This window comes from Talpa occidentalis, unplaced genomic scaffold (genome assembly GCF_014898055.3).
Source record: "Talpa occidentalis isolate TD23 unplaced genomic scaffold, MPIMG_talOcc4v2.1 talOcc4.6, whole genome shotgun sequence".
Taxonomy (NCBI): domain Eukaryota; kingdom Metazoa; phylum Chordata; class Mammalia; order Eulipotyphla; family Talpidae; genus Talpa; species Talpa occidentalis.
In genome coordinates this window covers 94726246-94741607 of record NW_023604972.1, presented here as the reverse complement: position 1 = coordinate 94741607, position 15362 = coordinate 94726246, and the positions used below count along the sequence as shown (strand labels likewise).

The window sequence follows — 15362 nt, the reverse complement described above, 5'->3', positions numbered from 1 at the left end:
ATCAACATCAATCTTTAAAATAGTTACTCAATACCCAGGAAAATTAGCCATGTAGTTTTCATTAATATTTACTGTCCAAAGAAATATGAGGATGCTTAAATAATTTAAAGGACAATTAAAATGTTTTATTATAAAAAGTGAATATTATTCTTAAAAATTTTATAAAGAATAAATACCGTGAGGAAAAAATAATAGGAAATTAATGTGGTCTTCCCAAAAGAAGTAAATGAGATGACTATATAGCATTTAAATATACATTTATCATCATACATGTATGAATTTCCAACTACTATAACAATCCCTTTTTTTTCCATAAAATTCAAATCATTACTCCTAAGAAAAACAAATAGGAAATACTCAGTAGTCTCTTTATTCCAAAAGTCACTTGTTTAATCAGTCATTCATCAAACACTGATTAAATACCTATAACTGAATTACTGTAAGTGCTGGGACAGAAAAGGTCATGATGATGCAGTTTGGTCAGTAGCCATTCCTATCCAGTTTTTCTCTCAAGAAACCCTTTATCCAATTTCTTCAAACTAATGCTTTCTCTCCACTGTTTCATCCTTGATTCTCATTTTTATTTTACACAACCTTTCTCTCCAAATCCCACATCAGTCCATCCTCAGGATACTCACCTTGACATGGAAGTCAAACAAACTAATTTATGCTCCCATACAAAAGCTCTCTCACCCACCTCCCTTTGCAGAGCTATCATTCTCCAATGCCTCAATTCCAGCATACTTTTCTGAGAAGCCTCACCTAGCACCTAAGGCAAAGGAGATGCCTTAGACAAACCATTTAGGCAAAGCTAGATGTTCTTAGGCAACCAGTGACTCTATGAAACCTTAATAATCAACACTTTCATGTAAGTGTTCATTTCCATAACGACCATGTCTACTGACCTTAAGAGTAGAAGCTAAGAATCTCTCAGTTTTGTATATTCACTATCTAGTAATAACTAGCACACAGCAAACACCCAATAAATGTTTTTAAGAATGAATGAATGAAAAAATGTTCATCATCACTGATCATCAAGGAAATGCATATCTAAACCACAATGAGATACCACCTCACACCAGTGAGAATGGCCCACATTAAAAACCAGAAATAAGTGCTGGTGACTGTGTGGAGAAAAAGAAATCCTCTGCATTGCTGGTGACAATACGGACTGGTCCAGATTCTATGGAAAGCAGTGTGAAGGTTCCTCAAGACTAACAGTTCATCTCCCATGCAATCCAGCAGTTAAATTCCTAGGTATCTACCTAAAGAATACAATAACATTAATTTGAAAAGGAAACCTGCACTATATGTATTGTAGCACTATTTACAATAGCCAAGATACAGAAACAACCTAAGTGCCCAAAAACATTAATAGATCAAGATGTGGTATATACCATCTTACACCAGTGAGAATGGCACATATTAAAAAAACTAGCAACAACAAATGTTGGCGAGGGTGTGGAGAAAAAGGAACTCTTCTGCACTGTTGGTGGGAGTGCAAACTGGTCCAACCACTGTGGAAAGCTGTGTGGAGATTTCTGGACCTACTAAACATAGAGCTTCCATATGATCCAGCAATTCCACTCCTAGGTATTTACCCAAAGGACACAGAAACATCAATTCCAAAGAACACCTGCACCCCTATGTTTATAGCAGCACTGTTTACAATAGCTAAGCTTTGGAAACAACCCAAACGCCCAAAAATAGATGACTGGATCAAGAAGATGTGGTACATATATACCATGGAATATTACTCAGCATTCAAAAAAGATAAACACATGCAATTTGCAGCAACATGGATGGCGCTGGAAGGGATCATGCTCAGCGAAATAAGCCAAAAAGAAAAAGAAAAATACCGGATGGTCTCACTCATAGCAGGAATCTAGAAAACTTAAATAAGGGACCAGGAAAATGAATAACTATAAGAAAGTGAAAATCAAAATCAACAAAAAACTATGAACCAGAGACACTTTTAGGGGGGCAGGGGCGGGAGGGGAGGGATTGGGGTCAGAATGGGGGCGCTGCAATTGTATGGGGAATATAACAATAAAATTTATTATCTAATAAAAAATAAATAAATAAATAAATAGACAAAAAAAAAAAAAAGATGTGGTATATATATACAATGGAATACTACTCCATGATCAAAAAACAAACTTATACCATTCTCAGCAACATGGATGAAATTGGTAGAGATAAGCCAAGAGAAGTAAGTCAGAAGGAAAAGATAAATACCAGATAGTGTCATTTATGTGTGGAACATAGAGAAAACAAAAAAAGGGTCAAAGATAAACATGAAAATCAACCCTTAATAGCTGACCATAGATCTGAGGCATCTAGAGGGGGAACAACTAAAGCAGTATGTTACCAACAGACCTACCCAAATGGAATAGTTAAAGGAAGTTCTCTAAGCAGAAAGAAAACTATAAAAATAAGGAATCTTACAACATTGAGAAAGAACACATTCAACAAAAATACAGGTATATTTATCAGACTTTAAGTTTTCTAAATTGTTTGGCGGTTGAAGCAAAAATTGTAACACTTTTTTTTTTTTTTAAAAGATTTATTTATTTATTTTTTAAATTTTTTTTTTAAAGATTTATTTGTATTTATTTATTTATTTATTTATACAAGCACTGGGTACAGTCAGAAGCGCGGGAAGGTGAGAGAATTCACCAGAGCCAGAGAGGGGAGCAGAGCAGGCAGAAGGACCGAAGTACACTGCTGAGGGGAGCAGCGGGCGGCAGGAGAGGTCTGCGTGCCATGTGGGACCCTCCTCCGGTGGCCGGGGAGCAGCCGGGGATCGAACCGGCGCCGCAGAGGCCGCGGGCAGCTTCTCAACCCAGCGCTCAACCGCTGCGCCACCGGGGAGGCCCAATTGTAACACTTTTTGATATATTTGTAATTGTATACAAAGGAAATATTTAAAGACAATTAGACATGGGAGAGAGTAAACAAACAAAGGTAAGGTTTCTACAGTTCACTTGAACAGGTTAAAAGAATGACACAAGTAGACTGTGGTAAGCTATGTGCAGAAACTCAAATTCAAGCAAAATGACTAAAGTAGGTCATTTTGTTCAACAGCCAGGATTGTTTTTGTCTCATTCATATTATAATGAAACTGTGACATGACAATATTCAAGGACCTAGTATATATAACGCAAAAGCTGGAATAACCAGTAAAAATGCTATAGTGATTAAGCAATTATTTCCTCTGATATGCACTGTGCATATGTGTGTGTGTGTGTGTGTCTCATATTTTAAAATCGTGAGATGAAGAATGTATTCTATATTTTCAACTGAGAGTTTTCTGTATGGTTTTAATTAGCATTTCTCTCTGTTTTTTAAGATAGACAGCAGTTTGTCCCTGCAGCATCTATTGAACAGTACAGCTTTCCCATGATTTCTAACACCACCTTGTCAGATGAAATTTCCACGTATGCATAGAGTTGCTTTCTTTCCAGTCCATTGTTCCAGTTTTATTTATGCTAGTTCCATACTATCTTACTATAATTTTATAAAAAAAATCTTGAGTTTTGGCTTTTTTTAGCGCTGTCTTTTCATTCTTGGTCCTCTAAACTACCTCTCTAGAAGCATCCTGACAGTTTCTGTGAAAACCCCTACTGCCACTTTTACCGAAATTACACTGAATTTATACATAATATAGGAAAAACTAATATCTTTATGCTGAATCTTTCCATTCATGAATGTGGTATATCTTTCCATCATTTGGTTCTTCTTTAATATCTTTCAGTAAAGTTTTGAAATTTTCTTCAACAAGGTCTTCTTTTTGTTGAATAGAGTTCTAAACAGTATTTTTGTTATTATTCCAAAAGAGGTTATTTTAACTTTCATTTGTTGTTGCGGTATTAAAACACTATTCATTTTTATATACTGACTTATACTTAATGATCTTGCTGAATTCTTATTATTTTTAATAATTTGTCACTTCTGGATTTTCTACATAGGTAATATATGGTCTGTAAATCATGTCAGTTTTAGAATTTTTAATACAGTCTTCAAATATGAACTACCTTTCAGTTGTGCTATTTAAAATATACTCCTGGGCGGGGGTGGGGGGAGGGTGGGAGGGAGTGGAGAGGGAATCCCTCATGGCACGGGAGTTAAAGTCTCAGCGCTATCAAGCTATCTATCGCCATGAGACATGAGTTCAATCCCTGGCCAGGGAGCAAACCCACATGGTGCAGCAGACCTTTCAGACCTCTCCTGTTTCACCTGCCGCTCCCCTCAGCAGTGCATTTCAGTAGATCGGCCTGTTCTGCTCCCCACTCTGTCTCTGGTGAATCCTCTCACCACCACCCCCCCCACACACACACCTCTGCACAACACTCCAGTTCTTGTATGCATAAATAAAAATAAATTTTTAATTATATATACACATATATATATATGTGTGTGTATATACACACACGTATGTATATATGTATATATATAAACACACACCAATCACTTTTAGGTAAACATATGAGATAATCTGCAGATAACATATCTCATTAATATGTTAAACAAGGGGTTTAATTCCTTTCTTGGAGAATTATGACAGTGAATGGAAAGAGGACTGGAAGGCATAGACAGATTATGCATATATACAGATAAAACTAAAAAAAGCATTTCATGAAAAACTTATCTTTGTACATGTAAAGCACTCAGATCAGTTCTACTCAGTGTTTTTCAATAGCAGTCATAACCTATCAAACTGTTTTTATAACCTTCAGTTTGAAAAGCTCTGTTCTAAATCAACTGAACTGTCAACTTTTAAAGTGAATGCAGCCACATACTTCAGTTACTCCCCTTCTACTTACACTTAAGATCACATTAGCAGTGAGGAGCACTTTAAAAGTTAAGGTTAACAAGAAGAAAAAAGAGCAGTCATAAAATGGAAGTGGCACAAAGGTACCAGTGAAGGGCAAATCACTATGTCACACTGGTTCAAAGAGAGAAAAACAGTGGGAAAGATTTGAACCCTTACATCCATCATAAGAATGTTAAATTGAAAAGAACCCAGCCCTCAATGGGGGACAAACCCACTCAAATTGGGAGGAGAAGTATTATTTTCAGCAAAAGAAGATCAACCTTCATTAACTGTATTTGTTTGATTTTAATCTCAAATTTTGTTTTCATTTAATTGCTGTAAAAAATGTAGAAAGCTAACGCAACAAATTTTAAGTTTATAAATATTTAAGTCACACTGTAATAAAAAATTTAAATCAAATTATGTAGGAGCGTTAACAAGAAATTGTTTTCCTTTAAAACAGGTAATTTTGCCTTTACAGTAAACATGTACCTCTGTCATTTAACAAATTTTTAAAAAGAAAATTCTAACACAAAAACATAAATAAAAGCAGTGAGTAGGCCAAATTTAAGAAACATGAATAAAGGGCCTCCCTGGAGGCGCAGCGGTTGAGCGCTGGGTTGCGAAGCTGCACGCAGCCTCTGCAGCACAGGTTCGATCCCCGGCTGCTCCCCGGCCACCTGGAGGAGGGTCCCACATGGCGATCAGACCTCTCCTGCCGCCTGCTGCTCCCCTCAGCAGTGTGCTTCCGTCCTTCTGCCTGCTCTGCTCCCTGCTCTGGCTCTGGTGAATTCTCTCACCCTCCTGTGCTTCTGACTGTACCCAGTGCTTGTATAAATAAATAATCTTTAAAAAAAAAAAAAAACATGAATAAAGTATAAATTCCTCCCACTAGTGCCCTGCATTCTCCATGAAACAGCTTCAGTCTTCATCTCTAGCCCTAAACACATTGCCATTCAGCAAATAGTCACTAAGCAGTTCTCATGTGCTAGATTCTGTCCCAAGTCACTCTCCACCCACACATGCCTGACCCTCCAGTCAACTCAATGTTCACAAATCCCTTTTCCCATTCTGTGCTCACTCCACCCAGCCCTACCTTCCCACCAAATCTAGGGGTTTTGTGATTTCATCTGTATATCACCCAGTGTTTGGTGCAGGATTCCACATTTACTTGGCAGCTCATATCTAAAAAGCATACTGAAATGACTTTGTGTGACCCAAGGAATTGAGCTTATTAAAGTTTGAGAGAACAAACTGGAAGAGAGAGATCACTAAATTCACACCATCTAATACTGATCATTTAACACTTCATATATGTAGAACATTTCCTCTTAACCAAGTTAATCAGTAATACCTATCTACATTTTCCCCTCTCATCCTTTGATACCTTTTCAGCAATGCTAAATTCAAATAATGACACCAGAAAAAAACTGGACTTCAACCACAACACAGATACATAGCTTATATGACAACTCCTCTGGTAATTATGTATAGTCTCATGGTAATTTCATCATGATACTGAAACTATTAATTATTTTCCACTAAAAACTTAAACATCAAAGCAAGATACCACAAAGCAGTAAGTAATCTATAACACATTAATTAAAAGGTGAACACAAAATTAAAATACTGCAATAACTTCAAATATTTGTCACTATAAATGACATCCAGATAATATAAATCTCCATTACAAAGAATCAGGTTAAAACATGGTTTGGGGTAAATATTAGATGACATAAGGTTCTCTGTGAACTCAAAGGCATAATAATGTATTCCTGTTTTTAACACTAAAGTAACAACAGCAAGATCTATTGTTATTCTTGTTATTCTCCAATTTTAGGGTTTCACTGTTTTCTTCAAATCCATAGTATACATGTGCATCTTTGAGTAAGTGCTATTATGTTCAAGCATCTATTTCATAGATCAGATTACTAAATCACTGTAGTACCATAGGACATTCTTCTGTAGGTATTTGATGAATGACATCAAGTGGGTATAGTTAGTTTTTAACCAAATGTCCTTCCAAATGTCATGCAGCTTTAGAAAATTTTAACAGCCAACATTGTAAAAGAAATTAACACATACCATTGACCATACCATTTGCAAGAAATAAATTAAAAATATACGTGACTACCTTGTTCTGGTTCTCTAACAAGCTCATAATCCCCCCCATTTCTGTTTCTTCCTACTCTTCTTCCTCCTAATCCGAGCTATTGACATTCTCCAAATTATTTGGTCTATCTATTTTCTCTATATACTCTGCCCCGAGTGGAACTATTCATATTTTTAAAAAATACAATTTAAATAAATTTTTCAACTCTCCCATCTAGGCAACAGACTCACCTCTTCTGGCCCATACTTTTGCCCAGAAACCTTACCACCTTCCATTAGGGGTCCACAAACCTTTGCTAGTTTTTATGCTACCTAACTCTTTCTTCCTCAGTTCTCAAAATGAAAGTCCCCCTCTAATCAGGGAAATCTCCCCTCTAATTTCACATATATGTATGTATATATACACACACAATACATGCTCTTCTCCTTCCTCCCCACTACCAATTCAAATCCTCCCATCCCGCAAATGTTCTCTGTCCAGCCTACCTCCTCCACAAAGTCTTCTTTGACTATGCTGGAATCCAGGAAGCACTTACTCTCTGAACACAAAACTGAGCATCCTGTGCTCTGTTCATCTGACTTGCCTCAAAGATCAGTTTCTTTGCGAGCTAGTAAATATCACCTAATATGTGCTTATTGCTTTCTACAGCTTACTTCTCAACCAGTTTCACTAACATATAACATATTAACATATGACATCTCTAAGCTACAGCCATCTCAACCACAGCTAACATACCTTAAATACAGCTTAAAAATCACTGTTTTTCCTTTGTTTCTCTCCATATATTCTTACATCAAAGAGAAGGGGTAAAAATAAGATAGTATTCCTGAGTCCCAGACTGAAGTCTTAGGATACTTTACAAAAAGATAAAAAACTGAAAACTGATAGTTTACCATTAATTAGAAATAATTTTAGCTTACTACTATCTTTGACTAATAGTTATCTAAGTAACCATCTGATACAAAGTAAATAAAAGTGAAGATTTTAGTAGTTTTGAAATACAATTTACAGAATACAAGATCCTTGGGAGACCTCTTGTGGTCAACACTAAGAATAACCCAAAAGGAGAAATTACATGCCCACTATACATCTGACAAAGGTCTGGTAGCAAAGATCTACAAAGAATGCAGCTAACTCAACAATTAAAAAATGGACAGAAGAGCTAAATAGTCACTTCTCCAAAGAAGACAGGCCCATGAGCAACAGGCACATGAAAAAATGTTCAACATCACTTATTGCCAGGGAAATGCAAATCAAAGACACAATGAGATCCTATCTCATAATCTGTGAGAATAACCCATTAAAAAGACCAAAAACAAAAAGTACCACTGATGATATGGAGGAAAAGGAACTCTTTTATATTTCTGGTGGGATTTTAGACTGTCCAATCCATATGGAAAACAGTACAGAAGTTTCTCAAAAGATTAAAAATAGATCTGCCATACAACCCAAACATTCCACTCCTAGTTATCTAACTGAAGACTACAAAAACACTAATTCAAAGGAAAACATATACTCCCATTTTCACTGAAGCACTATTTACAAAAATCAAGCTATGGAAACAACCTAAATGCCCAAATACAGATTGAGTGAATCAGGAAGATGTAGTATATATATCCACAATGGAATACTACTCAGCTATCAACAAAGATAAACTCTTGCCACTGTGGCAACATGGATGGAGCTGGCAGGAATTATACTAACTGAAGTCAGAAGGAGAAAGACAAAATACTGGATGGCACCATTTATATGTGGAATACAGAGAAACCAAACAAAGGATCAGATAAAGCCAAACTAAGAACAAACCCCAGAAAGTGGACTATAGAACTGAGGCTTACTAGAGAGAAAGGGAGAGAGCAAGGGCAGAAGGGTGCACAAGGGACTATGGTGGTGAACTACAGGTATCTTGGTGGTAGGTACTGTGTGGTAACACCTGAAGGAGGAGATCCTATACTTCGAAAACACAAACAATTATGTAAACCAATGTTACCTTAAAAAAAAAAAATTGTGGGCCTCCCTGGTGGCATAAGGGCTTAAGCACCACACTATGAAGCAATCCGAAGCCTCTGCAGCACAAGTGTGATCCCCAGCCAGCCAGGTAATAACCCACATGACGCAGCAGACCTCTCCTGACTCGCCCGCTGCTCCCCTCAGCAGTGTATTTCAGTCAGTCTGCCTGTTCTGTTCCCCACTCTGTCTCTGTGAATCCTCTCACCCCCCGCATCTCTGGCCTGTACCCCAACTCTTGTATGCAAAAATAAATAAATGTTAAAAAAAATAAAATAAAAAATTGTGGGAAGTAAAGAAAAAAGAATGCCCAATACTTGAAAACAGACATTCTATAATTTCAAGCCATTCTTCTGCCTTTTCTCACATGGCTTTATTATTTCTTCAATATTAATAAAACATCAACCAATAACTGATAACAAGTGCTGTTTTTACCTTCAGATTCACAGTGAAAGAAAAAGCAGATTCCAAATCTGAGGCACAAGAAACCACCTATCACTGTTTAAAACAGACAAGATACTACCAAAAACAAAATAATTTTCGCTTTGAAAATACAGTGCTATGTTTATTGATAGTAAATATGGAACAGATTTCTGGCAAGCTATGTTCTTCACGCCCATTTAAAAATATTCCCTATCCCTGTGGTTTGTTTTCATTTCTTTTTCTCATATAGCTTCAGTTCTATCTCAGAATGATAATGGTTAAGTTTTATGGATATTAAAGTGGATCTGCTAGAATATGGGGGGGGGGAGGATTAAACTAAAATCTAAATGCCAAAAATTAAATTAAAAAATAGACAAATCCACTAAAATATAGATAACTGTTTTCAGAAATAGAGGACAATCTTTCTAAGTATAAATAAAATATATAATGTTCAGAAAATGAATTAAAACATAATCAAAAATGTTTTAGAATAAAGAAGAAATCTCAAAAGCCTTAACAATGAGAATAGCTGTATGTGAGAAATGATACCTGAAAGGGCCATACACATAGAGTATACTAAGAAGTCCCTCATACTTCAGACAGGAAATGGAGAAAAAGAGAATAGGGGAAAGGCAATGCTGAAAGAAAACATGGTTGATTGGAGTGATAGTAATGATGGCTTCCATCTATAAAGAGCTTTCAATACCAGGCACTGTTTCACACACATATCTTACATGAACCTGATCCTCACAACAATTCTATGGGTAAGGTACTCTTACCCTAATTTAAAGAAAAGGAAACCAAATACAATGCAATAGTCACATAAAGTCACTAATGGAAAGATCCAGTTTTCCAACTCAAACCCTAAGTTACACAGCGACACTGTTTGACTTTTGAATCTCTACTCCATTCTGTCCATAAATAGATTAGCTTTAGATACTCCACAGATATGGGAGCCCACTATAAAAATAAAATAAAAAGTATACTTGATCATTAGTACAGAAAAAATGACATGCTGTCAATGATAAAGAGAAATTCAAATTAAAATAAGACAAAGATAGTCATCAAATATGTAAAACCCACATATAACACTCAAGCTATCTTTGGCATGACAAATGGCTGTTGAATCTCATTTAAGAAATAAACATTCAGGAATATTATCAAGTAATGCTGACTGTCAGCCAAAAAATTCAGTTTTGGCAATGTCATTGTGGAATATTTTGATATTTTATTGAATTTTTCCTTTACTGTTCAATAAATATAAATGGATATCAAAAATGAAACTGTTGATTCAATTAATCGACTTTGGTCTTAATTATATCTAAGTTAATCAAATATACACTCAGTTGTGAAGAAAATGAATAAAATCAAAGACATGAGATATTGGAAATAAACTTTTAGGAGACTCAAAAAACTTTCAGAGATTTTGTTAATTTTTTAGTTCTCTAACAGCGGTAATTCTTAAAGTCTACATAAGGCTTTTAATTATTCCAGTTTGAACACACTATCAAAAAAGGATTAAAAACAAAAGGGACTTGATGTTGAATTTTTCATCCATCCAATTAGCAGAGATCATTAAAAAGATCACCCCCAACGTTAACAAAAGTTCAAACAATCTTCCAATAATATAGTTCTCGAAATGTAAATTGATATTACCACAGGCAATCAAGAGTTTCCAATTATTAGAGGTTATACTCTCTGACCCAGTAATTCAATTTTTAGGAATTTAGCTTAAGGATATAATCAGCAATGCATGCAAATATTTCTATGCGTTAATATTCATCATAGCAATATTTTTAATACTAAAAAAATGCAACTTAACTAAATAAAATTGGATAATTATAACCCATTTTTATGACAAAATATTATGAAGTAATTTTGTTTTCATGAGTAGTCACTGAAGTATTAGCAGATGAAATGATATTTTCTAGGATTTCCTTCAAATAAATAATCCAGGGAGGGAAAGGATAGAGTACAGATAAAATGAGATTGTGTGAACTGAAAAATGCTAACGCTAGTTGATGGAGTCATGGAGATTCACTACACTGTCCTGTATATTTTGAGTATGTTCTCTATTAATTTTCCATAATAAAGTAAAAAAATGTATCGGGAATTTTAAGGGGGAAAAAAGGGACTATAAAACCAATTTACAACATGAATTCAAGTTTATAAATGTAGAAAGATAATATACATACATGGAAATAATATACCAAGAAGTTTCAATATAATTATCTCTGGGCTCTAGGACTTAACATTATTTTATAATTCCCAACTTTCTCTAAATTAACATGAATTAGTGTTATAATTAGAAAAATATATTATGAAAGCTACTCTGAAAGAAGTTCAATTCAAATGAAAGAGAAAAGTCTTAATTTTAAGGACTAAGAAACATATCAATTAATCATTTAACTTGACTTTCCAACTTATTTCAACCAACATACTAAATAAAAATCTTCACAGGCTTTCCCACATAACCTTCAAATTCCTCAAGATATAAAGTCCTCTTCACTTAAGCCTGATTGCCTTTCCCGTCTCTTTCCCATCACCTTCCTCCAAGTGGAACTGGAAGTATAGAACCTTCAACTAGGCATCTTCACTTAATACATCATGCTTTATGAGTTAAATGCAATTCTGCTTCTTTCTGTTGATTACGAACTCTCTCAGATACTACCATAACTACATATCTTCTTCCTTGAAATGCCTCACTGAGGCACACTGCTTCATTAATAAGAGACATGACTTTTAAGTCTAATAAAACCACAACTTGAAACTTGTAGAATAGATAAAGCACTTTCAAAATTATATAAACTTTCTAAGAAATGAATTCTAAATGATACCTAGAAACTGACAATTTTTAAATAATATCATTAAGTCTCTTCTAAAACACCAACTTCTAAATGCCTATATTAAGGTGATATTATGGGTCATTTCATTTTTCTTTTTCAATCTTTCCACTACTTGAGTAAAAATATTTTTAAAAGTAAAAACTTTTCACCAACTTTAATAAATAGGAGATTTGGAAATAAATCTGGGTTTCAGAATCAGCATTCTTCTCCAGTGATGTACCCACTTACCTAACAGCCGTGGTTCTGTGGATGAGCATCTCTGTTTGCTCTGACAAGTGTGATGGAAGCAACAACTCCACTGGCTGCAGGCACAATATCCGAGTTTCCAGCTCTGAACGGGAAACAGAGTCCTGGAAACTATCAAACACAACCTCACCTGTGGCAGGCTGCACTCCCTGAAAACAAATAAAAATATAATGTCCCAAATATTATATACTTTTCCTAAATATAACAGTATAAGTAAAATGGAAATAGTAAAAATGGCATTCTCTAGTATGTACTCCAGTTCTAAAGCATTTGAAAATACTTTAGTGAATTCCAATATTCTTATGTAAGAAACCAGATTCATCTTTATCTAAACTATGCTAGATGGAATTTTAGAGACACTCTGAGTACAAGTCCCAAGTCTTGATGAAGTATCTGTGACAAATAACCAAACTCTGCTAGGCCTCCGCTTCCTTACTTTGTAAGTGGGTAGCCTACTTCCGTCATGGGGTTATTATATATATCAAGTTAGAAACAAATATGGATGCTGTGAAGTATAGAACTATGAAGTTCTGTACAAATAGTTGTTGCCATAACTGAAGTAGTGATATATTCCTAGCAACCTGACAGTCAGAGTAGTAAATAATTAAAAATATAATTTTTGCAAAAATAAATTAACATATAACAAATTCTGAGTAAGTCCCATGCAGACAGTCTATCCAGGTGTAACCAAAATTAACCTCCTATCACCAATGCCAAGTGACACCAAAGATAAACTAGATAAGCTAGAAAAGTTAAACTAAATAGCAAATATAAACTAGAAAATTTTATGGTTTGGAAGAGGTGAAAAAGGTCAGTAACTCACCCAAGGTCACAAGATAGTAAGTGGTGGAGCCAAGATTCGAACCCATTTAGTCTGACTCCACAGTGCACACTGTTATTCACTATTGATGCCTAAGAAATGCAGGGGGTGTGCCTCTCTGGTGGTGCAGGGGTTAAAGTCTCAGTGCTATCAAGCTGTTGCTAGCCACTGCGGCATGAGTTCAATCGCCCTCCAGGAAGTTAATCCACATGGCCTAGCAGACCTCTCCTATCTCGCCCAAGGCTCCCTTCAGCAGTGTATTTCAGTAGATCTGCCTGTTCTGCTCCCCACTCTGTCTCTGGTGAATCCTCTCACCCCTCACACCTCTGGTCTACACCCCAGTTCCTGTATGCAGAAATAATAATAAATCTCTAAAAAAAAAAAAAAAATGAAAAGAAATGCATGAGGCTAGTTATAGACTCTATTAACTAAATGAAGGAAAAACAACCAATGTCTACAGTCATACGCTGCTGATGGAAAGTCAAATGGCACAGCCTCTTTAGAAAAAAGCTTATTTTCTAGCAATGCTACTAGTATTCATATCTGATTAACTTAGCAATTCCTATGCTAGGTCTGGACTCTTCCTACCCTAGATATATACACAGACACATGTATACCAGAAAACAAAGTAAAAAGGCTTAGCCGCATTTAGCAGCATCTTTCAAACCACCCTACTTTCTTCTCCTTCTCTGCTCTCTCTGGTTTTAATATATAAACTCCCAAGTCTTAATCTCCAGCTTTAGGACATCCCAAACATCCTGTTAATCATTTGTTAAAAGAAAGGTCAGGATACCTTTCTGCTCAACCAGGTCCTGTCACTTACTGAGCAGACCCAGTATGACTTCAGTCATGAGCACACGGACAGACCATCCTCCATTCACCTCCCATTCTCAGTTATTACATCAGCTATTCACTCTTTTCTGTTTACTAGCTCCCTGAAAATTATACTTTTCTTTTGCCTTAAGTAAAAACTCTAATAATTTATAAAATATAAACACTAACATCTAACCAATACCTACATTAGATCTTAATATTTATATGAACTATATGTTCAAACATTTTATTTTTATAGTAAGTACTGTTTATTTCACAGATGATTCATAACATAGATTTGTGATTAAGTAGTGGTTTCTAAAAATTATGAGATATTCAGGAGGAAAAAATGCATGAAACAGAAATTTATGGCTTAATTAAAACAACCACCCAAGTCAATAAAATACAACACTATCTACAGAAGGGTTTCATGTCTCCCTTCTCTCCAGAGATAACTGTAATTCAGACTTTTAAGATAATCATTTCCTTTTCTTCTTGGTTTTAGCAACTTAAACTTTTTATACACATGTAAACATGTCATATGTATACTTTTGGATCTCGCTTCTTTTTTTTACTACTTTGCTGTGAGATTTATTTACGTGTGTTACTTAAGTAGTACTTTCACTGTCACTGCTATGTTGTATTTTCTTTTTGTGATCTCCAATTTATTCATTCTTTTATTGATGGACATCAGGGTTCTTTCCAGTTTGGGAATATACAAAGAATGCTGCTAGAACTTTCTTAATTAAAGCCCAGAAGTCCTCTCTAGTGCCCATATAGAACATAAATATATGACATATATATACTTTTATGTTTACTTGAGGCATTTTTTCATCTTAAAGAATCACTGCCTACATTTAGTGAACACAAACAGACCAAAGTGTGGGTACATTAGTGCCCCTTACCCATGGAGGATATGTTCTAAGACTTCCATTGGATGCCTAAAACCATGGTAGTTTGGATTCCTATGTAAACTACTTTTTCCTATAAATACATACCTATGATTAAGTTTCATTTACAAATTAAGCACAGTAATTAACAATAGCTAATAAAACAATTATAAATTTATACTGTAGTAAAAGATACATGAATGTGATCTCCCTCTCAATACCTTCATTTTTTTTTTAAAGTATAGTTTTTTTTTTAAGATTTATTTATTTTTATACAAGAACTGGGGTATAGGCCAGAGGTACAGGAGGGTGAGACGATTCACCAGAGACAGAGTGGGGAACAGAAAAGCAGACAAACTGAAATACATCGCTGAGGGGAGCAGCAGGC

At 35.3% G+C, this 15362-nt stretch overlaps 1 protein-coding gene across 5 annotated transcripts in view; it reads right to left on the bottom strand.

Annotated features, from left to right (window-relative positions):
- The window catches only part of MSH3 (mutS homolog 3), a 177556-nt gene that overhangs the window by 149509 nt on the left and 12685 nt on the right, over positions 1–15362 (bottom strand). For all 5 annotated transcript variants that reach the window (XR_008549251.1, XR_005128842.2, XR_008549252.1 and 2 more), the window contains exon 8: positions 12434–12600. Coding sequence is in view for 2 of the 5 variants with exons in the window: in XM_037529984.2 (XP_037385881.1) it covers positions 12434–12600 (167 nt within the window). In the remaining 3 variants the exon portion in view is untranslated. The remainder of the gene's footprint in view (positions 1–12433; positions 12601–15362) is intronic.